Genomic DNA, 26,529 nt, shown 5'->3' on the forward strand with positions numbered 1-26,529 from the left:
TTTCCTTCCAAGCCAAGCAAAAGAGCTGCTGGCCAACCCTTGCGAGCCATGAAGCCTCAATCATCGTGGCCTTCACCTAGTCACCAACAAGGGTCGCCCAGCCCTTGCCTTTCAGCTCGCAAGGATTAGCTGGCAATCCTTGTTGGACTTAGTAAGAAAAAAAAATAAAAAAAATAAAAAAAGAAGAAAAATCATAAAAAAATTGGTCACATTATTCCCAACAGTCCTATGTAGTACTACTGGCATCCACATCAATGATTTCCAATTAAACTTAGTCAGGTAAAACTCAATTGGTAACACGTGAAAATGTTTAGGACTCAATTGACGCAATTGAAAGGATTATAATTGAATTGGTTAAAATGTAATAGATTTATGACCTTTTAGATGATTTTTTTTTTCATAATGGTGACTGTACTTTGTAAAATTGATTTGAAACAAGAATTTGAAATCATCATCTTTGTATTTCAGTACGAAAAGATAATAGTAGCATTCATGCCCATAATTCATGCAACCAGCCCGCGACATGGCTGGCCCGCCAGCCCAACCATGAGTGTCGATAGCCTGCTCGTGCCTAGCCATACCACCCGCGTGGCCTGCATCGTACTCTAGTGAAACTTAACAATATCCCAGATTTCCTCCTCTTAGTACTTCGAGTATAATTTCCTTCAAAGGACTTCCAAATTGCAGGAAAACTTGATTCATCGAAGCTATACATGTCGAGCTTTCAACCATGCATCATACGACCATATTAGAGCATCTCGAGACACCGGCAATTCAGCGCCGGCAATAATGGGACCAGTCGCTTTGGGGCGTTTCGAGGTCGAGATCTTTCTTAATGAAGAAGCTGCCCGAGCTGCTGAGCGAGCCATAGCCAATTGCCTTTCCTCCATGGCCGCCTTCGAAGCTTCCGGAGATCTTCAGGCTGCGCTTGAATTTCGGTTCTTTCTTGGTTTTTTTTATTGGTCTTGCCAACCTAGTTAGAACATGCCTAGTCTTGATTTTGGTCGCAGGGAATGTTGTTTGGAATCCTATTGAAACAATGGAAAGTCAAAGAAGAGAATGTTCTTCAAATCATAACTGATGTGGTTGTTTTTCAAAGTATATATGGGTGGAGACATGCATTCAAAGTACGAGAGAACCAAGGCCAAAAAGGGCATCACCTCAAACGAGCTTTGATATTTATCACTGGAAATAAAGATGTACAGTCTGCTTTCATGCCATAGGCAAAGAGTGTTAGCACTTGGATGCTTTGGATAATGTGCAATGGGTGATGTAGTCCTTGGATTTTTAATTTTACTTATTTATTCATTTATATATGTTTTATTGATGTCTACCTTCTAATCAACACCAAATAATATCTACCCCATTGATTTTATATGTATATAGGCACGTCAGCCAATTCTAAATGAAGGGGTTCCACTAAATTAAATAACAAAAATAAAGTCAATGGCACCAGCATCTAATAATCTCAAGAAGAAAGGGTATAAAATTGTTCACATTCAAGGGAGCTACTAACCATCCCCGAGGTGTCATATGGCACAAATAAAAATCTGAGTTGATTTAGCTTTGTCTGTCAAGTAGAATCAGAACGAGACTATCCATCGTGCCTCAAGATCATGGAATGTCATTACATACACTAGGAGCATTTGTTTTTCCAACTATTCCACATGTTTTTATAAGTAGACAAAGGCATCAGCAAATGCATTGATGGAGCATATACGAACTAGTTCTGCTATCTAATTAAATTCAGGTTTCGTCCCTTGAAAATTAATAGGGATATAATGCCATGCCTTACAAACAATTTAAGAGTATAGCAGGAAAAGCAAAAAAAAAAAAATGGAAGTTTGGTGATGGAAAAATTAACATATTCTCTTATTCTTAAAACATCTAAAAGGAGATGATCACTTTTGCAAAAATGAGTCGGTATGAAACTACGGGACAACCCATAGAGCACATTCATGTGATGCAATTAATTAATCGATAAGTTAAAACCACCCCCTCCACCAGAAAGCTTCATCTTAGACTTTGGACCCCTACAATTACATTTTTAAACAAATCTTGCAATTCAAGCTCAAGACTAAGAAATTATCATCAGACAAATCAAAGGGAAACGATAAAAACATCATTGTCAAGTATATGGTATTGTTATAGCATTGTTCTCTAATGAATTTGTCCTCCCAAAAATCCCTCAACTAGAAACCCCCCCCCGCCCCCCTCTCCCCCTCCCCCAACCCATCGAAAGAAGACAAAAATGCATCGAGCAGAACCAGACTAAGCAATCCCGACCATCCATCACGCGTTTAAGGCCTCCCGCGTTGGCCCGATTGGGTGCGAGACTTTTCATGTGCCAACTTTCCCTATTAATACTTCCCTCCCTCTCGAACGGTCTCACAACGCATACCATACAATTCAGCTATAGTCCTTTCCCTGATCCTTCGTCAATTCTAGTATTCGTCAAAAAAAAAAAAAAACAACCTCCAACCATGGCCGAAGGACACCACCATCACCACCACCACCACCGCAGCCACCACAAGAAGGATGATGCCTTCATGGAGCCTACGGTCAATTACAGGAAGGAGGAGAAGCACCACAAGCACCTCCAGCAGCTCGGCGAGCTCGGTGCCGTCGCTGCCGGTGCTTATGCCTTGGTAATAATTATCATCTTCTTTTCAATTCTTTTCCCATTTTATAATTTAGATACAATTCACGTCTTCACCTTATTGACCTGAATCATCAGGTTATTCATGAGCATTGGATGCAAAAGATCTCGATTAAACTCACATATTTCAACTCGACATAATAATGGCATGCCATGCGAGAATGGATCATCCTTATAAATGAACAATAGTTTGAATTTAATTGATTTCCTTCACCCATCAGCTAGAGGAATAAGATTTCCCTACAATTGGCTTAAACAAAAACTTGTAATCCATAGCACTATTTACAGGATCAAATGCTTCTTTTCAAAGTGAATAATTTTTTTTTTCTCGAACTTATCCCATGCTCAGAGCTGGTATAAAAAAAAGTATACATAATAGAGAACTTTTTTTTTTGCTCCTTTCCTCTTTACCTTAACTCATTTTGTTTCGTGCACGCAATTCCTGATTAATGATGTGCAAAATGCAGCATGAGAAGCATAAGGCCAAGAAGGACCCGGAGCACGCTCACCGGCACAAGATAGAGGAGGAAATAGCTGCCGCCGCTGCCGTCGGGGCTGTCGGGTTCGCCTTCCACGAGCACCACGAGAGGAAGGAGGCCAAGAAAAAAGATAAAGAGTCTCATCATGGCAAGAAGCACCACCATCACTTCTAAACCATGGAGGATCTCCGTCTCTTTTTGCTGCTATCTGCCTTGTTTATGTAATTGTATTTCCTTAGAGACTGCCTTCAATAGTCGCTGACACGCTGTACATTTGCGGAGGGTGGTTCTTGAATCTTGAATTCTGCTGCTTGTGAATGCTTCCCTGAGAGGATGAGCATGGGTTCGGGCTTTGTCTTGTACAGGTTGTATCTTGGGTGTTCTGATGATCTGATTCCTTGCGTTTACATTTCCACATATTGTTTTAGGTACGGTGATTATATTGAATATTATTTTCCAAAACCCATTAGCACACAGTCTCCGCATACGATGGATCCACACCCGGTTAGTCATTGTCAATTAACTAGAACGCGATGGCGTCAAATTCAAAAAAATCACTTATCGCAATGTTATATATAATTATAATTCAAAAAAATACGTAAAAAAGCTGTACATGACATAAAAGTATATAAGAGTTTCTTAGAATTGCTGTTTTGAGTCCTCCGATGAGGACACGTCCATTTTCGTGATTTTTTCCAAGTTAGTTCTTCCAAATATGGCTGAGTCAATTAACTGCAATTCATTTGAAATGAACTCATAACATAATTAATAAAGTATATTGTCCCAAATGAAGCGATATAGGGAAAAGTGTTTAAAAAGTCATAAACCTTTTGTATTTGTATCAATTTAGTCATAAACCTTTTTACTTAGTGCCGATTTAGTGCTTTCTAGCCAATTTTGCTGATTGAATGCCGGCCGGCTGATGTGGCCTTATCAGTGCTGACATGGACAACTTTTAATAATATTTTTATATTTTTAAATTTTATGTTTATTTTTATTTTTATTTTTATTTTATTTTTTCCTTCCCCTCCTCCAGCCGGTTGCCAAACCTTGGCGAATGGCCAGAGGCGACGCCTGGCGAGGCCGACCTCGCCAGATCTTGCGACCTAGCGCTAGGCTGGCGAGGCTCGACCTCGCCAAATCGTGGCCTAGGCATTGCTGACGAGGCTCACCCTCATCGGATCTGGGCGACGCTGGCAAGGTTGAGCCTCATTGGCCATGGGCGAGGCTCGACCCCATGGCCAGTGAGGCTCCACCCTTGTTAGATTGGGTGAGGGTGAGCCTCGTCGCCTAGCGCGAGGCCGCAGTGCGAGGCCGCCCTCATGGCCACTGGCGAGGTGGCCAATGAGGTTGACCTCGCCGACCGTTGCCTCTGGCTAGTCGCCGAGGTCTGGCGATCGGTTGGAGGGGGAGAAGAAAAAAGAAAAAAAGAAAAAAAGAAAAAAAAGAAAAAAAAAAATATTAAAATATTATTAAAAGTTGTCCACGTCAGCACCGATCAGGCCATGTCAGCCGATTGGCATCTGGTCAGCAAAATCCTGTGAAAATTGGTCGGAAATGACTAAATCGGCACTAAGTAAAAATGTTTAGGACTAAATTGGCACCAAAAAAAGGTTTAGGACTAAATTGACACAAATACAAAAGGTTTATGACTTTTTTTAACACTTATCCCAACAATATATGATGGCTAACACTTATCCCAACAATATATGATGGCTAACCCATTTATATATCCTGAAAAAGGTTCAATAAAGTGTCTTTAATTCCACAAAAGTTATATCTCTTACATCATATAGAAGTTGTCAATAAAATTATCATCATTGGAGGGAAATAGCTCCTTTCTCTCTCTCTCTCTCTCTCTTTGATGTAGCCCATATTCAAGACCAACTTGTTCAACCAAGAAGATTAGTGTGCATTCAATATCAATGACACTCTGTTTTGTCATTTTGTCATTTCTCAAACATTAAAACTTGCATCAAGGCACTTTGGGGCGAGCAAAAGCATTGGTAAATATGTTTCAATTTTAATAGCTTCTAGTTTCTACGTACATTAATGACTATTAGTTTCTATGTTTGAGTCTAGCCTCTTACTCTTCTTTTGTTTTGATATAAAAGGTCAATGAGTCTCTATAAATTATAGACCGAATTTCATTAATGAAATTTGCTTAGTGTAACTCTCTAGAACCTTAAAGAGTTCAAATCCCTTGAAAACCTAGAAGAGTCTCCACTCTGTCCTTGAAGAGTCAGGGCTTTTAAAGCTTGCATCTTTGAAGAGTTGCAGCCATCAATCTCGAAGAATTGATGCTATTTCAACTTCCTTGGGGGCCTAGAAAAGCAACCATTGAAGTTCCTGTACTTTTCTTCATTTTGTCCACCACCGTTTAGCCCACTTTCATAAAATATCGACAAGCCTACAGTGCTTAGTTGAGGAAACTGAAAACACAAAATTTGTGATTCTTCAAGTCTCCATTCTTTTGCTTTGGAATCAGGTCATTCTAATCTGAATTGACTATTTTATGCTCATTTTCCTGAACTAGCATGCAAAAAAGAAATTATTCGATTTTATGACTAGGTTTCCATACGTGTAAGTTGCTCTCCCGATTCTGTCGTCTAAGTAGCTGATTCTCTCTCTCTCTCTCTCTCTCTCTCTCTCTCTCTCTCTCTCTCTCTCTCTCTCAAGCGACTTTGTTCCCTATTATCTCTCTACGTAGGTACTTATGAGTATGATGCTACAAGATTGGTCGGAGTCTAGCGAGTTAGAATGATCTTTGATTATTAAGAGTATAGCACCACAACACAAACCCTTAACCTACGTTCCCGATATTGTGTGATTCTTAAACTATTCGAAAAACATGTCAATAATCTAATTATAGGATGCTTCTTAAAGCTTTGGAAGTTACGTATTTGATTTGAATGTTTTTGGTTTTTGTTGGAAAGGGCAATCTATAAATATATGTAGTCAAATCAAACTTGAATCTTGACTACAATATAAATATGCAAGTCTCTATTCACAAGCTATTTGTATTCATACATAGGCCTCGTGGATGGTTGGCAAAGGGAAAAAGGGGAAAATGAAAAGAGAAGTGAGAAAAGAAAAGGAAAAATAGAAAAATATCAGAAAATCAAAAGAATTACAAAAATTGCTTTTACAAACAAGAGAAGAGATTAAAGTGTATTTTTAGTTGAGGGAATTCCCCCCGTATTTCCTTTTCTTTTCTGGATCTTTCTCCTCTGTAGTTCTATCATACATAGTAGCCTGTAGTTCTTCACTGTGCTTTTAATTCCAAGTGCGAGTACTTTCTTTGTTTTTACGTTGCAATCTATTCTCTAGCTAAGTGTCCATACCCTATTGAATCTCCACAAGGCAAAAGGGTTTTGAGCTGTTTTTGAAGTGCTAGTTGGCTGGTATAATACCACTGAATCGGATTTGAAATTTCAAGCAGGTGTCGCCTTATTGGAAGGGTCTGAATAGCTTTACAAAAAAGGCTAAATAGGATAGCTACAAAACTGCAGCAAGAAAGAAATTCATTGAATTTGGACATGGATTGCCCTAATTAAGGGAACAGTATGATAGGACAACTCCCACTTGTCCATTGCCGATAGCAGGGAACACAAATGGTATCATATGGCATGGCTCTCATACATTGACTTTGATGGCCATGGAGTATGCATTGTGAAAGCTAGTATGAGCACCTAAAGGGGGGGTGAATAGGTGCAGAAACAATTTGCGAGATATGTGCAGTGTTAATCAATAGATTATGAAAAGGAAATTCTCTCTTGTAAACAAAACCAGTTACGATCAAAGTAAAAGAGTGTAGAGAAGAGAATATGAACACAGAGATTACAGTGGTTCGGCTTAACTCAAGCCTACGTCCACCCTTCCGCACTGACGGCCCACTGGTTGGATTTTACTATGAACAAAAGAGTTGTTACAGTTAGGCTCTTCCTTCATTCCATAGTGTAGAGACTCTACTACACTTCCTCAAGGTCTCTCAATGGTATAGACTCTCTTTTGCGTACAAGATTTTGCTTAATAATTTAATTGACTAAGAACAAAGAGCTTCAGACTTTGGAATTCTTCTATTGTGCACACACTCGAACAATTGAAACGTCTTCCTTATATACTCCTTTATGCCATCATACCCGTTGGCACTTACCAAAGGAATTCTTCCAATCTACCCATTGGACAGAATCAATTAGGAAGATCTTCGAGCTATTTAAGGAACATGATGATAGCCCATCAATCCTGCTCGCCCATACAATCAGGATCTTGGTTTTCATAAGTAGAACCTTCCAAGTATACTTTGCCAATCAACGGATCCACGATTCCCAAATCAATCTTGATTAGAATAAAGGATTCCGTCATGCTATATCCAGCTAAGAGATCTTCTCCAGTCAATAAAGTTAAATCCTTGACGAAACATCCAGTTCTGGATAAGTCTTATTCGACGGACTAGAAGCTGTCAATGAGGATAGACTTTGAGTCTTGAGTCTGGCAATCTGAAGGTCTTCAGACTTTGATGGAAGAGTCTGCAAGTCTTCAGACTAGACTGATGGAAACGTTTTGTCAGCTTCAAAACACTCAAGAAAGATTTCTCCAACAATCTCTCCCTTTTTGATGGTGACAAAACTTTCCTGCAGATTTGGATAACTTTGACCTGCAAAACATTACTTCAAGCAAATATGGATATCTCACAAAGATAAATGGCTTAGTAATAACACTAGAATCTGCATCCACAGAAAGTAGGTTAGTCTTATGAACAAGGCCATGAGATATCAATAATACTTAAGATAAACAAATGTTCAAACAGTCAATTTCAAATCTAGTCCAAATCCAAACAGCCAAACATAAACATCAAGTCAATCAAAAAAGTTTTAAATCCAAATAGTCAGTCAAATCTGCACATCTCTCCCCCTTTTTGTCATCATTAAAAAGGTAGAGATGGAAAGAGAATGAAATTAAGATGGCTTGGGAACATGAACAAGCTGGAAATCTCCCATTGACTGGACAATGCCTTCCAGCTTTTTCAAGTCCTCCTTTAGTTGCGCTACTTCTTCACCCTAAGCATTTGCCTGAACTTGAAGAACAAGGGCTTGGAGTTGATCATTCAAAGAAACCGAAGAAGCTTGTCCTGCATTCTGCATATTCTGAAGTTCGCATCCCAGAGCATAGATTTGACCTTTCATCTCCAAAAGAACATCAAGAATTCTGTGAAAGTCTGTTGAATTATCAGTCTGAGTACTTGCTTCTGCACAATCAAATGGTGTATAAGCAGGAGATGGTGAATCAGCATTGTTACATAGATTGGGCGATGAAACATCGTGTCCCTCCTCAGGAAATTGTGAGGCATAGATGTCCGCTAGATCTGCTGGAGAGCGACTTACTCCTTCACTGGTGGCAGGGATTGAGGATGTTCCTTTTTTCTCAGGATCTCCCCCTATTTCCATGCCTTTAGGTGGAGAAGAGTGTTCCTCATGTTCTTTTTCTACTCTCTTCTTCTTCTTCTTCTTCTTCTTCTTCTTCTTCTTCAATTCTTTCCTCTTGTGCATCTCTCTCCTCTGCTTCTTTCTCAAAATCTTCACTTTCTCCAGTTCTCTGTTCTGTTTCAGCCGTGTCTTTTTCCTGTCTCTCCATTGATTCTGGTGCAGAACGACTCAAGTTCTTCAATGCCATTGTAGAAAAGGTGATATCATCCTCATCCTCTTCATCCTCAATGATGAGAGCTCTTCTTTTTCTTGGATGGAGCAACCATGGGCTCATTTTCTTTCCTTTTTGCAGCCGAAGAGATTTGATGAGTCTTGACAGGGGTTTTCTCCTTGAACTTCTCCAACTCATTGTTGAGTTCCTTCAGACGGATTTTAGAGACCATTTTCAGTCCTACCACCATTTGATCGCACGCTCGACCACAAAGAATTCGGGGAGGCTGAATATTTAAATGTCTGAATAACTTGGTTATAAGAGCTGTGTACGGGAGTTGACCCTTGTCCTTCACCACTGCCTTGTACATGTGAAACATAATGGTGTGTGGAAGAGAGAATTTTTTACCAGCATTGATGGCATACATCAGCTTTGCCTCCGAGTTTGAAACGTCAGTTTTTGAAGTTGATTTCGGTCTAAGGCAGTTAATCACAATCTTGTGAAGCAAAATGTTGGTTGCATTCATCATCGAATAGGAAATCTTTTCTTCCATTCTTCTATCCTTAACAAGTTCTAACGTTGCACGAGCAATAGACACATTGATAGGTTGATATCTCCCTCTTTCAACCCCAATCACATCAGCCAATGTATTCATGTCAACCACATAGTCCTGATCTTGAACGCTAAAAGAAAATCTATTTGCATCCAAGAAACTTAGATTTGAATAGAAATAAGCAACAAGTTTAGCATAACTTTCTGTAGATTCAGAACAAAACTGTTCGAGTTGAAGAAGAGTGAATTTTTCCTGCAGATTGACATTCACGGAGTCAAGAAAATCAAAATCCACACTTTTAGGGTTTATTACCCCACGCTTTAGCAACTTAGAGTACAGTTGCTTGTGGTCATCCGATCGAAACAAGTCTGTCCTTTTACTTCGGATTTTTGTTGCAACACCCATTCTTGGTTTAAACTGACTGTACATCCTATCATCGTCATTCCCATATGGATGACTCAGCCCTCTAACACGTGGATCAGTTGTGATATTTGCCAATGCTTCTTCCGCCGATCCAGCAGGGGCAATTCCCAATCGTTCCATTATGCGTAGAAAATAGGTTTCATTTTGATACCCTTTTTCTTTCAAAAATTCATCAATGTAGTTCAAAGGAGTACCACCCCTCTTCAAAGCATGGTAAAGCTTATAAATGAAGCCAGGTTTAAGAGTTCTTACGGGTTATGCGTCTTCGATGATTTCTTCCTCTTCTTGATGTGAAACATTCTAAGGTCTAGGAGGAGAAGACGAACGCTGCTGAGAATGTTATGGGCTCTGTCACTGATGATGAGATTCTTCTTCCTCGGTGAGATCAAAGTGCGTAGGCCCCTCACGCATTTGCTGTGGTCCTCTGTTCGCGATCCTTGAAGACTTTCTTTGGGACGACATCTTTCACAATCTTTGAGAGATTCCAAGCTTATTTTCCAAGAAAGATGACAACTTTTCGAAGATTAAACAAGAAAAGAGGATAGAAATGGAAGATCGAAACTCTCTTAGGGTTTGTGAGAGTGAAACAAAGAGGAACCGACATTATATAAGGCAGTCGAAGCGAGGCATACGGATCGTCGTAAAAGAAATGTAAAGATGCTTTTTTAAAAAATTAATTGCCTTTTTTAAAAATCGGATAACTGTCATTTCAAAAGTAACATCTTTTTCAAAAAGGAAAAAATTGCAATAATCACGGAAATTGAAAATAGCAACAATCAATTAAGAATAGATAATCGTACCTTTTCGGGATTTGATCTGAGAGATAATAAAAACAACTTACAGTCAAAAATCTTGATTGTCTGAGTCTTAGTGTCTTTAGACTTTCAGTCCCGGGTTTGAACTTCCTCAGACTTTAGGATATTGAGTCTGGAACGAATAGCTTGAAATTGATTTTTCTCCAAAGGCTTTGTAAGTATATTCGCCAGTTGATTCTTTGAGTCAATGAACTGAATCGAAACTTCTCCATTTTGAACATGATCTCTAATGAAGTGATGTCGAATCTCTATATGTTTTGCCCTTGAGTGAAGAATCGGATTTTTGGTGAGATTGATTGTGATGGTGTTGTCGCATTTGATTTCAGTGCATGAATCTTCAATTCTAAAGTCTTTTAATTGTTGTTTTATCCATAGAATTTGTGAACAACTTCTTCCAAGAGCTACATATTTTGCTTCTACTGTAGAAAGAGCTACTGTACTTTGCTTCCTTGAAAACCAAGACACTGTCCTACTTCCAAGTAGTTGACAGGTGCTCGAGGTGCTCTTTCTATCAACTCTGCATCCGGCTAGGTCTACGTCTGAGTATCCAAGAAGAGTAAAGTCTCATTCTTTAGGATACCAGAGACCTATGTTTGAGGTTGAGGCAATGTATTTGATAATACGCTTTGCAGCACTCAGATGAGATTCTTTAGGGTCTGATTGAAATCTGGCACAAATGCAAACACTAAACAAAATGTCAGGTCTAGAAGTAATAAGATAAAGAAGTGAACCAATCATGCTCTTGTATAGCTTCTGGTCAACTTTCTTTCCTCCTTTATCTTTGTCTAGCTTCAAGGAACTTGACATTGGTATGTCGGTCTTTTTGCAATTTTCCAGCCCAAATTTCTTGACAAGTTCATTGGCATATTTTTCTTGATGAATAAAAGTTCATTCCTTCAGTTGTTTCACTTGAAGCCCAAGAAAGAAGGTTAGCTCACCCATCATGCTAATTTCAAATTCATCCTGCATAGACTTAGAGAATTTCTTGCATAGACTTTCATTAGAGGATCCAAAAATAATATCAACATAAATTTGAACAAGTAGAAAACTTTTGCTTTCTCTTTTGATAAACAATGTAGTATCTACTTTACCTTTGACAAAGCCATTTTGGATTAAAAACTTACTTAGTCTATCATACCAAGCTCGAGTGCTTGCTTTAGACCATATAGAGCCTTTTTTAGTCTGAAAATAGAGTATGGTTTCCTTGAGTCTTCAAAACCGGGTGGTTGTTCCACATAGACTTCCTATTGGATAAATCCATTTAGGAAAGCACTTTTGACGTCCATTTGGAATAACCTAAAATTTTTATGACAAGCAAAAGTAAGTAATAATCTAATTGCTTCTAACCTTACTACTGGTGCGTAAGTCTCATCATAGTCTATCCCTTCTTCTTGTGTATATCCCTTGGCCATGAGTCTTGCTTTGTTTCTTACAACTTTTCCTTTCTCGTTCATCTTGTTTTTGAAAACCCATTTAGCTCCAATGATGGATTTGCCTTTTGGTTTAGGAGTCAATTCCCATACATCATTGATACTGAATTGCCTGAGTTCTTTTTGCATGGCTTTAATCCAGCTTTCATCAGTTAGAGCTTTTTCTATACTTTTGGGTTCTATTTTAGAAATAAGAGCCACAGCACTAGACTCTTCGCGCCTTTTGGATCTTGTGTGAATTCCTTCATTAATATCGCCGATAATCAGATCTGTGGGATGACTGGACTTATGCTTCCAGTTGCTGGTTGATTTGTCAGACTGTTGATCTTTTTCTTCATTTGAATCTTCGACTATCATTTGTTGCCGGTCTTCTGAAGTTTGAGCTGCTTCTGGAGATATAAACTTTGTAGAGTCTAGAGTAGGTTCAGATTCTTCAAGATGAGTCTAAATCGATTCACTTTGCATAGAGTCTTGAAATTTGACATTCATTGATTCCTTCGCAGATTGAGTCTTTTTGTTGTATACTCTATAAGCTTTGCTTGTGGTCGAATATCCAAGGAAGATCCATTCGTCTGATTTTTCTTCAAACTTCCCAACTCGATCATTTGCATTTTTCAAAATAAAACATTTACATCCAAACACGTGAAAATATGAAATAATGGGTTTCTTACCTTTGAATAACTCATAGGAGTTTTCTCCAAAATAGGCTTTAGAAAAACTCTATTTATAATATAACATGCTGTTGAAACTGCTTCAGCCAAAAAAAACGTGAAGAGATGTTATTTTCAATTAAAAGAGTTCTAGTCATCTCTTGCAAAGATCTATTCTTCCTTTCCACAACTCCATTATGTTTTGGAGTATATGGAGAAGAGAACACATGCTGAAAACCAGATTCATCACAGAACTTAGCAAAATCTTGATTTTCAAATTCACCTCGGTGGTCGGTCCGTATACTTGAAATAACATACCATTTCTCATTTTGAATCTTTTTAGCAAACTTTTTAAAGTAAGAAAAGATTTCAGACTTGCTTACCAGGAAATATACCCAAGTGAATCTTGAATAATCATCCACAATCACTAAACAGTATTTCTTACCTCCAATGCTCTGAGTTCTGGTTGGTCCAAAGAGATCCATATGCGAAGAAGCTACACACGATTAGTAGAAACTTGATTTATTGGTTTAAATGAGTTTCTTACCTATTTTCCCAATACGCATGGTGTGCATATATCAGACTTTTGGCATGACAGATTGGGTAAACCACGAACAAGCTTCTTTGCTGAAATTTTGGCTATTTGCTTCATGTTGATGTGCCCAAATTTTCTGTGCCATAAATTTGCTTCTTCTTGAATTGAGATTAGACATTGGGTTTCATCTGGTTTGACATCCAAGAGATAGATATTTCCATGTCTTTGACCCATAAAAGACTAAGAGGAGTCTTTACTGGTTCCTGAACAGATTCCCTCTTGAAAATTGATTTTGAAACCGGTATCGCACAGCTGACTGATACTTAGCAAATTGTAGTTGAGACCTTATACTAAGGAAACATTATTGATCGTGAGATTTCCAATCTTTACAGTTTCATATCCCACAATTCTTCCTTTGCTGTTTCCTCCAAATGAAACTTTTCTACCGTTAACTTGAACAAGTTTTATGAAGCATTTTGAATCTCCTATCATATGCCTTGAGCATCCACTATTTGGGTACCATTTAATCTTTCTCTTGATAGTGACCTGCATTTAGAAAAGAGACTCAAGCTTTCTTTGGTACCCATATTTTCTTGGGTCCATTGGTGTTAGTATGATATACTTCTTTGCCCATACCTTCTTAACAGGTTTCCAAACCATAGAACATTCTTATTCAAAATGATTTGAACTATTGCACTTAAAACATTTAAGAGCACTACGTCCTACTGGTTTTACAAACACTTTATGGAAATGATTTTTGTAAGCATTTCTCGTAGGTCTTTGCTTAATTCTTTCTTTTACTTTAGGAAAATCAATTAGAGGAATGGTTTCAACAGTTATTCCTAAACCCGATTTGTTGAAGTAAGGTCTTTGTACTAAAAGAATTTTCTCAAGTTTCTCAGATCCTATAAAAAAATCTTTTAGAAATATTTGAGATATTATTTTTTAAGAATGCATTTTCTTTTGAAAGATTGTCTTCATTTTCTTTTAATGTAGAAACACTTTTGTCTAAACTTTTGACATTTTCTTTCAAAACATTTTCCTATTGTTTTAGTGCAGAATTTTCTCTTTTAAGTTCGGAAATCCTTTTAGAGAAGTTTTAAGACTAAGACACAATTCATCAATGTATCTAGAGACTTTAGTAGGGATTTTCAAATTACTTACCTCGATTTCACTGTCTAAATCTAAGTCTGTCTCAGAGTCTGATTGTGCCATGAGACAAATATTTGCATAATCATCATTGCTTTCTTCACATTTTGTATCACTCCAAGTTTCTGCTTTGAGTGCCTTTCGATACTTCTCAGTTTTTCCTTTCTTTTTCCTCAAAAGGGGACAGTTGGGTCTGATGTGTCCTTTTTTCTTACATTCAAAGCAGACTACATCTCTATTGGATTCATCATCCTCAATAGACTTATTTTGTTGCTTTTGAAAACTTTGTTTCTTTGGATTGAATCTTCTTCCCTTTTTGTTTAGTTTTCTGAATATTCTTATCATGAGAGCAAGCTCTTCATCATCCATATCGTCTTCAGAATCTGTGACATCATAATCATCATTAGATTTTAATGCAATGGATTTCTTACCTCTAGGATTTTCATCTTCGTTGATTCGCTCCACTTCATAAGACTGAAGAGTCCCAATCAACTCATTAATAGAGAGTGGCATGATTCTTTGTGTCTCCCTTATTGAGATCTTTATGTGATTCCAATCCTTGGAGAGTCCATGCAGTAGCTTGTTTACTTTCATGGGATCAGAAATTGGTTGCCCTTGATTTTCAAGACCATTCACTATCTCTGTAAAACGACTAAATATGTCAGTGATAGATTCTCCTATTTTCATTTTGAATGCTTCGTATTGTCCGAGCAGAATGTTGATTCTAGTTTTTTTCACTCGGTCAATTCCTTTATAGGTGATGTGTAATCTATCCCAGACTTCTTTAGTTGTAACACAAGAAGATATTCTGTTATATTCAGTAGGTGATAATGCACAATATAAAGAATAAATAGCTTTTGCATCAAGAGCTTATCTCTTGATTATCTCTTCTTGAGCCATTTCGCTAGACTCAATGACTTATTTTCCTCTTTCTGTGACTAATGAAGCTTTAGGAATGATTCCTTTTTCTACCACGTTCCATTCCAGAGGATCCTTTGATCTTAGAAATGCCTTCATCTTGTTTTTCCATATGTTGTATTCATTTCCATCAAAATAAGGCGGTTTGGTATTGCTTTGCCCTTCAACTAGTCTTGGAGCCAACATACTAGCCATGGATCTTTAACTCTGAAGTAAAACACTTCAATTCAAGTGAGTAGACAGGCTCTGATACCAATTGTGAAAGCTAGTATGAGCACCTAGAGGGGGGGTGAATAGGTGCAGAAACAATTTTGCGAGATATGTGCAGTGTTAATCAATAGATTATGAAAAGGAAATTCTTTCTTGTAAATAAAACTAGTTATGATCAAAGTAAAAGAATGTAGAGAAGAGAATATGAACACATAGATTATAGTGATTCGGCTTAATCCAAGCCTACGTCCAATCTTCCGCATTGACAGCCCACTAGCTGGATTTCACTATGAACAAAAGAGTTGTTACAGTTTGGCTCTTCCTTGATTCCATAGTGTAGAGACTCTACTACACTTCCTCAAGATCTCTCAATGGTATAGACTCTCTTTTGTGTACAAGATTTCGGTCAACAGTTTAATTGACTAAGAACAAAGAGCTTCAGACTTTGGAATTCTTCTATCGTGCACACACTCGAACAACTGAAACGTCTTCATTATATACTCCTTTATGCCATCATACCCGTTGGCACTTACCAAAGGAATTCTTCCAATCTACCTATTGGACATAATCAATTAGGAAGATCTTCGAGCTATTTAAGGAACATGACGATAGCCCATCAATCCTGCTCGCCCATACAATCAGGATCTTGGCTTTCATAAGTAGAACCTACCAAGTATACTTCGCCAATCAACAGATCCACGATTCCCAAATCAATTTTGATTAGAATAAAGGATTCCGTCATGCTATATCCAGCCAAGAGATCTTCTCCAGTCAATAAAGTCAAATCCTTGACGAAACATCCAGTTCTGGATAAGTCTTATTCGACAGACTAGAATCTATCAATGAGGATAGACTTTGAGTCTTGAGTCTGGTAGTCCCGATGTCTTTAGACTTTGATGGAAGAGTCTGCAAGTCTTTAGACTAGACTAATGGAAACGTTTTGTCAGCTTCAAAACACTTAAGGAAGATTTCTCCAACATGCATATATGTACAGTGTCCACCCATATATCCCATAAGAAGCACGACCATTATGTGCGCGCACGAGAGTGAGAGCCGTTGTTAATTCGTCGAATTTGCTGAAACCCAAATGTTCAACTGTGAAGAACTTAAGGCCATGGAGCAAGCAGATATATATAACGGCATCATATGCCCTAAGAAGTACTAGCAATGCGAGTGCACGCACGCGGGAGTGAGACAATTGGCACAATGAATTTCATGTTCATTTGAAAATATAATCAGCAATTCATACATGACGCAAATCATATCAGGAATATCGAATGAGATTCTCCTTGCACATTCTGATGTCTATCTTTAGTCAATAAATGATCATCTTTAACCTAATAAATAAGTCTCTAATCGACTGTTGAAAACATTCCCCTGAAGCACACAAGACAGCCACTTGCAACAAAAAATGATTGAAGAATACTTAGAGACATAGAAAGAAGCCCGGGTATGGACAAAATGCCCAACTGCCTCGCACTTGTCTCTTCTTTCACCTCCTTTCACTTTGTTGTTGGCAAACTTAGTCAAGGGATGTTACAATTGGCGGAGGTAAAAGCAACATAAGACTATATAGTGACGAGATCAGGTGTTTCTGCTTCAACTAATAGAAAAGTAGTGTGTACTTTATCCAACCAACCATCCAACCGATCTCGCAAGGATTTAACTTGCAGAATGCCCAGAACTCTTGGTTGGACCTAGGAAACATGCACTGTTCCCTCTACTTGGACTTTGAGATTAACCATATTTTAAGAGAAATAGCCAAGAACGTAAGATCTTCACTGCCTATGTGTTCGTGGGATCAGACCAAGGAGAAAAAGAGTGGTTCTTTTATGCTCTCTTGATTAGGTATAAAGCTTCCACCCATCCATATGACTATCAATTATTCATTTTTTGAAACATCTAAACCACTAATCTATCCAGATGAAGTTCATTCTGTCTTCAAGCTTCGTGTATACAGCTGCACCATAAGGCTAAGTCAAACTATAACCAAATGAACTCTAAACTAGAGAAGGATCATATACACACAGCCAGAATAATGATGACGTCCAATCTACTCATCCAATGTCATAGAACACAGCACGACACAACCACCAAGGGAAATACAAAAGAATCAGGAAAACTTACAGAAAGGCTCTTCATGAGAAGGTGCTCAACATGAGCTACACAAAGACTTTGGGCTTTCATCAATAATGCTGGGTGGAATTGTCCTATCTTCTTATGCACAGTTGCAGGATAAGATTGTATATTTTATATGTGGAGGAATACATAGTTATAATGCAAAATGTGAAATAATAAGTATGAAAGAAATGGAGATAAGAAAAGAATTGAAAGTGAGACCTGAATATGATTTCCATTAGGCAGAGATTGTTGATTTTCTCCAATAGTTTTGTCATTTTCGACCAAACCAGGTTGTGCATTGAGAGTAGCCTTGTGTACATGACATAGTTGTCAATAGCATTGCAAATCACCAGCATTAAATGCCTTGAGAATATAGTACATCCACTCAACCTTTGTTCCCAAGAGGCTCTTTATCTGTCAAATTTGTTAAAACAAATCAAGATTTAACACGATGATTAACAAAAAAATGAAACAAATAAGGGCAAATTGGAAAGGACCATGTAACCAAAAAGCAAGTTATGCTTGAAGTTGCCTCGTAGAAAACGTCATCAACATAACATTAATAGCTACACAATTAACATGTGTTACAAATGTGCCTCAAGCGAATCTCGGAAAAGCGTTAATGAACCACTAAGAATTTGATGCAAAAAATACAATAGATAGAAAACCTTGATTGCATTTGACAGTCATGATAAAATTCAAGATATGATAAAATTTATCTTATTCTTCGTTTGATGCATGCTCAAAATAGGATAAAGTTAGATATAATAGGGATATAAACCGGACAAAATTATTTCATGGGAGGGTGGAATAAAGGTAAATATGATTTCTAATATTCATATTAAGAAAATTATTTTTATCGGAAACTAAACTTCTTAAATTAACATAATTAACAAAATTAAAATTATTCGACCAAAAAAATTAATAAAATTAAAATATATTTCAATATATAAATAATATTTGACACTTTTGGTTTAAAAATCTAGATCCAAAAACTTCAGCATAAAATAAAATAAAGTTAATGGTTAAATTTTTACTAAATTGGATTATTCCACTCATACCTAATATATGGACTACATAATGGGGAAGGGTGGCAATTGGGCCGGGCTTGGTCGGACCGGCACAATCAACTTATTTGGGCCCTAAGGCCCAAACTCCGGGTCGCAGAGAGGATTCTCGTAGGAATATAAATGATAATTTGGGTTTAATAATATAGATCCAATAACTTCAGCCCCCAAAAAGAAAAAAGAGTAATAAAGTTAATGATTGGATTTTCATTGAATTAGGTGATTCCGTGCTTACCTAATATATCGACTTACATAATGAGGAGGCGGTGATAATTGGGCTAGGCCAAGTAGGCCCAACACAATCAACTTATTTGGGCCTTAAGGCCCAAACTACGGGCCTTGGAAGGATTCTCGTAGGAATATAAATGACACTTTGGGTTTAATAATATAGATCCAAAAACTTCAGCCAAAAAAAAAAATATAAATAAAGTTAATGGTTGAATTTTCACTAAATTAGATGATTCCGTGCTTACCTCATATATCGACTTACATAATGAGGAAGGAGTGGCAATTGGGCTAGGCTGGGTTGGGCTGTTTCGATCAGGCCCATCTTCTCTTGAGATGGCCTGGTAAAAGGCTCCGCCCAAATCGAATTATATGGGCCCGAAGGCCCAAAATCTGGGCCCATCTACTTGACTCGTGGCTGTTGGGCCAGCAGGGATTTGCTAGTGGGCCTCCAAAAGCCCAAAAAAGGAATGTTCCTCCTCCAATTAATCTCCCTTTTCATCTCAAAATTCTCATTTCCTTCACTCGTCGGATCGATCTGTTGCTAATGACCAATTACAATTATAACCTTCAATTTGTCTCAAATGAACCTGGAAAATTACTTAATTACACCTACATATTTTGTATGGAAGTCAAATCAATTCTAAAACTTTAAATTTTTGCTAATGTAATGCTAAGTCTTTACAGGAAATTTTAATATAATCCTTTTGATTTTTTCATAGGAGATCGCTGACGCGGCAACAGGTCATGTGCCTCTCCACGCAAGACAACTCTATCGTTAGGTCATGGAAAAAGGAGCTTTGTATTTCAAAATCTTGCAATTTTGCGTAGCTACATAAACTCTATATTCTCATGGCTTGATCGGATTTAGTCTTCTCCCGCTAGGATGCGACAGATGATTGAACGTTTTTTTATGTGTAGATCCCATTAGCTTCCGATTCGACGCGTGCGTCAGGCGGTACTCTAGCCATGCAATGCCGGAGAAGGCTGCGCCACGCAAGGATTTCGTCGTGTCATGCTGCTGCAACTTGGGAATAGGTGAAGAAGTCGATGCTGACCGAATTCTCGTGACGATGAGAGCATTATCACACGGTATGGACCACGCGCTAAGGCGGACGAGGCGAAGACACGCCATCGTCGGAAAGTTCATTTTGGTTTTGTTGACAAAGACGAAGTCGCCGACGCGGCGAAGACTCGCCGTCATCCGAGTATGCATTTTACGGGCGAACGCGAAGGCACCAAAAACCGACACGCGACTTCAAGAGGAGTGCACGTGCCCCTGATAAAACCATAGAAGACAAAAACATGGAATTGTAATGTCAAAACGCGTTCAATTTTTTTTAGAAAAATCTTCATGTCACCATACGTCACCTCAAATCTTTCAAAAGTTTTTATAAGATATTGGAAGGTTCTTTTATTTCGGTTAAAAAGAAAGTTGAATATGACTAATTTGGTGAACGTCAAACAAAACAGCCTCTTAGTTTCACATAATTCACACAGGCCGATGTATATGTATTAATCGATCAACTTTCTTTTTCTTTTTCTTTTTTTTTTCTCCCTCCTAAGCCCAACAAAAGAGCTGCTGGCCAACCCTTGCCAACCATGAAGCCCTCACCCAGCTGCCAACAGGGGTCACCCAGCCCTTGCCTTTTGGCTGGCAAGGGTTTGTTGGCGATCCTTGTCAGACTTGGTAGGAAAAGAAAGAAAAATAAAAAAAGTAGAAAAATTATAAAAAAAATTGGTCACATTAACCCCAACCGTTCTATATAGCATTACTGGTGTCCACGTCAGTGATTTCCGATTAAAATTAGCCGGATAAACTAAATTAACAACACGTGAAAATGTTTAGAATTTAATTGACACAATTGAAATGATTAGAATTGAATTGGTCAAAATGTAATAAATTTATGACTTTTTATATAATTTTTCCTCATAATGTGATTGTACTTTGTAAAATTGATTTGAAATAAGAACTTGAAATCATTATCTGTATATTTCATTATGAAAAGATAATAGTAGTATTTATGCCCATAAATTCATGCAACCAGCCCGCAACATGGCCGTCCTACCAGCCCAACCATGCGTGCCGATAGCCTGCTTGTGCCTGGCCATACCACTGGCGCGGCTTGCATCGGACTATATTGAAACTTAACAATATCTCAGATTTCCTCCTCTTAGTACTTCGGGCATAATTTCCTTCAAAGGACTTCCAAATTGCAGGGAAACTTGATTCATCGAAGCTAGACATGTCGGGCTTTCAACCGTGCATCATACGACCATATTAGAGCATCTCGAGACACCGGCAATTCGGCGCCAGTGATAACGGGACCAGTAACTTTGGGGCGTTTCGAGGTCGAGATCTTCCTCAATGAAGAAGCTGCCCGAGCTGCTGAGGCGAGCCATAGCCAATTGCCTTTCCTCCACGGCCGCCTTCGAAGCTTCCGGAGATCTTCGGGTTGCGCTTGAATTTCCATTCTTTCTTGGTTTTTTTATTGGTCTTGCCAACCTGGTTAGAACATGCCTAGTCTTGATTTTGGTCGTAGATAATGGTGTTTGGAATTCTATAGAAACAATGGAAAGTCAAAGAAGAGAATGTTCTTCAAATCATAACTGATACGGTTGTTTTTCAAAGTATATATGGGTGGAGACATGCATTCAAAGTACGAGAGAACCAAGGCCAAAAAGGGCGTCATCTCAAACGAGCTTTGATATTTACCACTAGAAATAAAGATGTACAGGCTGCTTTCAAATCATAGGCAAAGAGTGTTAGTACTTGGATGCTTTGGATAATGTGCAATGGGTGATGTAGTCCTTGAATTTTTAATTTTACTTATTTATTCATTTATATATGTTTTATTGATGTCCACCTTCTAATCAACACCAGATAATATCTACCCCGTTAATTTTATATGTATATAGGCAAGTCAACCAATTCTAAAATGAAGGGGTTCCACTAAATGCATCGATGGAGCATATACGAACTAGTTCTACTATTTAATTAAATTCGGGTTTCATCCCTTGAAAATTAATACGGATATAATGCCATGCCTCTTACAAACAATCTAAGAGTATAGCAGGAAAAAAAAAGGAAAAAAAATGGAAGTACGGTGATGAAAAAATTAACGTATTCTCTTATTCTTAAAGTATCTAAAAAGAGATGATCACTTTTGCAAAAACGAGTAGGTATGAGACCACGGGACAACCCATAGAGCACATTCATTTGATGCGATTACTTAATCGATAAGTTAAAACCACCCACCTCCACTAGAAAGTTTCATCTTAGACTTTGGACCCCTAAAATTACATTATTAAACAAATCATGCAATTCAAGCTCAAGAATAAGAAATTATCATCAGACAAATCAAAGGGAAACGATAGAAACATCACTGTCCAGTATATGGTATTGTTAGAGCATTGTTCTCTAATAAATTTGCCGTCCCAAAAATCCCTCAACTAGAAACCGCCCCCCATCGAAAGAAGACAAAAATGCATCGAGAAGAACCAGACTAAGCAATCCCGACCGTCCATCACGCGTTTAAGGCCACCCGCGTTGGCCCGATTGGATGCAAGACTTTGCTTGTGCCAACTTTCCCTATAAATACGCCCCTCCTCTCTAACGGTCACACAACGCATATCATACACTTCAGCTATAGTCCTTTCCCTGATCCTTCGTCAATTCTAGTATTCCTTAAAAAAACAACCACCAACCATGGCCGAAGGACACCACCATCACCACCACCACAACCTCCACCGCAGCCACCACAAGAAGGATGATGCCTTCATGGAGCCTACGGTTGATTACAGGAAGGAGGAGAAGCACCACAAGCACCTCCAGCAGCTCGGCGAGCTCGGTGCCGTCGCTGCCGGTGCTTATGCCTTGGTAATAATTTTCATCTTCTTTTCAATTTTTGAAATTCTTTTCCCATTTTATAATTTAGATAAAATTCACGTCTTCACCTTATTGACCTGAATCATCATGTTATTAACGAGCATTGAATGCAAAAGATCTCGATTAAACTCACATATTTCAACTCGACATAATAATGGCATGCCATGCGAGATTGGATCATCCTTATAAATGAACAATAGTTTGAATTTAATTGATTTCCTTCACCCATCAGCTAGAGGAATAAGATTTCCCTACAATTGGCTTAAACAAAAACCATAGTTGTAATCCATAGCACTATTTACAGGATCAAATGCTTCTTTTCAAAGTGAATAAATTAATTTTTTTTCTCAAACTTATCCCATGCTCAGAGCTTGTATAAAAAAAAAAGTATACATAATTGAGAACTTTTTTTTTTTCCTTTCCTCTTTACCTTAACTCATTTTGTTTCGTGCACGCAATTCCTGATTAATGATGTGCAAATAGCAGCATGAGAAGCATAAGGCCAAGAAGGACCCGGAGCACGCTCACCGGCACAAGATAGAGGAGGAAATAGCTGCCGCCGCTGCCGTCGGGGCTGTCGGGTTCGCCTTCCACGAGCACCACGAGAGGAAGGAGGCCAAGAAAAAGATAAAGAGTCTCATCATGGCAAGAAGCACCACCATCACTTCTAAACCATGGAGGATCTCCGTCTCTTTTTGCTGCTATCTGCCTTGTTTATGTAATTTTATTTCCTTAGAGACTGCCTTCAATAGTCGCTGACACGCTGTACATTTGCGGAGGGTGGTTCTTGAATCTTGAATTCTGCTGCTTGTGAATGCTTCCCTGAGAGGATGAGCATGGGTTCGGGCTTTGTCTTGTACAGGTTGTATCTTGGGTGTTCTGATGATCTGATTCCTTGCTTTTACATTTCCACATATTGTTTTAGGTACGGTGATTATATTGAAATATTATTTTCCAAAACTAATTAGCACACAGTCTTCGCTTAGGATGGATCCACACTCGGTTAGTCAATGTCAATTAACTAAAACGCGATGGCGTCCAATTCAAAAAAATCACTTGATCGTAATGTTATATATAATTTTAATTCAAAAAGTACGTAAAAAAGCTGTACATGACAAAAAAGTATATAAGAGTTTCTTAGAATTGACATTTTGAGTCTTCCCATGAGTAGGGGTGTGCAACCGGACTAGGTCAACCCGGTTCCCGGATCGGCCACCCGGAAAACAGGGTCGGGAACCGATTCCGGTTTAAACCGGTCTGGGAACCGGTTCCCAAAGTTCAGACCCTGTTTGAACCGGTCCGAGAACCGGTTCCGAGGGAATACCTACCCGGGAACCGGATCGATCGGACCGGTTCAGGAACCGGTTTGAGAACCGGTTTTTAAGGCAAAACCCTAATTCATTTCTTTTTATCTTTACTCTCAACTTCTTAAGCTCTCACGGTCTCACCTCCGCCGATCCATCCATCCTAGCGCTGCGCCCACTGTCGCCTTCCTCCCGCGAAACCCGTAGCTGGGAACGCCCCCGGCAACACCGGCTTCGTCAACATCACCGACCTCTAGGGCGGCAAGGTGGGCTTTGGCGCCGTCGCCCCTGGGTCCAAGCTTGACTCGTCGTACACCGGCTTCATCTCCGTCCTCCGCATCGTGCCGGCCTATAATTTCCTTGTGAGTTTCGGTTTTCAAAAGAGGAGTGCTTGGCGTTGGTGTGGCTTAAGCGCGTCTCTTTCCTCCTCCTTCCGTCCAACACTTTGCATTTTCCCTTCATCGACGGCCTGAAGTCTCCTTCCCTTCCCTTCTTCTTGACTCGTACTTCTCTCTCTCTGTGTTTTGACTCTTGTAGATTCTTGGGATTGTCTTTGGGTGGCTTTGTTCTGAGTTCTTGATTCCATCTTGTAGCATCTCCAAGTACTTGGTCGATAGGCCGATTGGTTTTTGAGTCGTACCCGCTTTTTTTTGTCGGGTGTTGTGTGCTGCTGCTTCTAAATTCAAGATCTTCCCGTGTTTTAATCTGACGGGCGAAGAAGTCTTCGTGCTGATTTTCTGTAATTCAAGATCTTGTTGAATCCTTGTTTGTGAATCCTGCCTCCAACCCAATTGCTGGCAGCGTCGTTTCTGATTTGCATTTGTACCCGTTTTCTTTTCCTGGTCCCGGCCATCCTCGCCGCCCCACATCGGCGACAAAGCCTATAGGTATGAAGTTGAGCCCCTTTTAGGCCGTTGGTATCTGTTCCCCGCCTAACGGGACGGCAATTCATGTTGTGGGCTTCTTACTTAGTGAATTTTGCTGGTGTTCTCGTGGGTTGACCTGGTTTTGTTGGATGTAGAATGATAAATCTGGATTGGGAGATGGTGAAAACAGGGATTATATTTCAAAATGTCTAGGAGGTTGTAGTTTATGTTCTATCGATACCACTGAATGGATGTCAAAGCTTAGCAAGATTTAGCTAGCATAAAAAAATAAGAGAAATGACAATTTTATGCTTTTTTTTTTTTATGTACAAGGGAATTGGGAATTGCCATTTTGCGGAACTCGATGATGGCTAGGGGTGTGCAACCGGACCGGGTCAACCCAATTCCCGGATCGGCTCACCCGGAAAATAGGGTCGGGAACCAGTTCCGGTTGAAATTGGTCCGGGAACCGGTTCCCAAAACTCAGACCCTGTTTGAACCGGTTCGGGAACCGGTTTCGAGGGTTTACCCACCCGGAACCGGATCGACCGGACCGGTTTGGGAACAGGTTAGAGAACTGGTTTTAAGCCACCCCCAAAAACCAAAATGCAAAACCCTAATCTCTACTTTCTATCTTTACCTCTCTCACACGGGCTGGTTCCATCCGACACCGCCTCTGCCTCTCGTTTCACCCCTCGCGCTCGCACCACCGCCGCCGTTCCACCGGTCTTCTGAAGCTCTACTCCATTGGTTCTGCCCGCGAAGCCGCTAACCCCTACTGAGCTCGCACCCGAGCACCGACGCCGCCTCCGTTCGTTCTCGCCGTTCCACCTGCTGCTATTGCCTCACCGACGGCCCTGACCCACAGATCTCGCGTCCGCAAGCCACCTTGTCGCATCTTCGAGCAACCCACAGTAGCCCTCCGCTGATCCTGTTCTCACTGCGCGCTGTTTCCCGAGCTCCCTTGCTGCCAATCTACCGTCGCCCGAACGACGCCCCTTGCTCTGCTCGCGATTTGGCCTAGCCCCCTCGCTAATGCCTGCTGAAGCCACGTTGATCCTTGTCGCCCTCACCAGTCGCGATACCAGCAGCCCGTCGAAGCCGCTGCTGTGCTAATCCGCGTCGACCCGACATCGTCGCGTCCCGCCGAGCCCCATGCTGCAGCGCCTCGCCTGCGCTGCCCTCCCCTGCGAAGCCGCTGCTGCCGGGTCCTGCTAATTTAATCGTATAGCACTACTACAAGATGAAGAAAATCTCATTTGTCTTGCAACATTCTATTCCTAATTTAATCAGAGGGAGTGGTCTCATAACATCAAGTTTCAATTAAAGATGCCTTGGTTCTTCACTTATGTTCATGCATTGGATGACCAGTTAGTTTGTAGCTGTGGCATAAGGATATCACACTTTACGACTGCATCCTATTTAGTGTTTGAATTTTCTTGAAGTCATTGCTAGTTTATTTTACTGCAAATAGACAGGGTGAACATTGCCCCCTTGATCTTGTAATGCAAAATGATTGATACAAGGTGTCGGCAGTAGATTACTATTAATTCTTTTTCACATTTGTGGTTCAAACTGTTGGATTACACTTATAGTTTG

General features: G+C 39.5%; 1 protein-coding gene and 1 non-coding gene across 2 annotated transcripts; both read left to right on the forward strand.

Moving 5' to 3' along the window:
* Nucleotides 1–2,395: 2,395 nt before the first annotated feature.
* On the forward strand, nucleotides 2,396–3,553 carry LOC104444695 (abscisic stress-ripening protein 2). Its single transcript, XM_010058433.3, has 2 exons — nucleotides 2,396–2,648; nucleotides 3,127–3,553. The coding sequence occupies exons 1-2, from the start codon at nucleotides 2,484–2,486 to the stop codon at nucleotides 3,310–3,312; spliced, it is 351 nt and encodes a 116-aa protein (XP_010056735.1). The 5' UTR covers nucleotides 2,396–2,483; the 3' UTR covers nucleotides 3,313–3,553.
* Nucleotides 3,554–22,503: 18,950 nt separating this feature from the next.
* Nucleotides 22,504–23,720, forward strand: LOC104444690. The gene is made up of 2 exons (XR_005550998.1): nucleotides 22,504–22,751; nucleotides 23,247–23,720. It is a non-coding gene; the product is annotated as an abscisic stress-ripening protein 2 (transcript).
* Nucleotides 23,721–26,529: the final 2,809 nt, after the last annotated feature.

Source organism: Eucalyptus grandis, chromosome 5 (genome assembly GCF_016545825.1).
Source record: "Eucalyptus grandis isolate ANBG69807.140 chromosome 5, ASM1654582v1, whole genome shotgun sequence".
Classification (NCBI taxonomy): Eukaryota; Viridiplantae; Streptophyta; class Magnoliopsida; order Myrtales; family Myrtaceae; genus Eucalyptus; species Eucalyptus grandis.

What these genes read in the sequence shown, in the direction of transcription:
- LOC104444695 (XM_010058433.3), top strand. Translation starts at nt 2,484, where the DNA reads ATGGCCGAAGGACACCACCATCACCACCACCACCACCGCAGCCACCAC. An exon ending in CTGCCGGTGCTTATGCCTTG is followed by an intron (nt 2,649 to 3,126) that starts GTAATAATTATC and finishes TGCAAAATGCAG; the next exon opens with CATGAGAAGCATAAGGCCAA.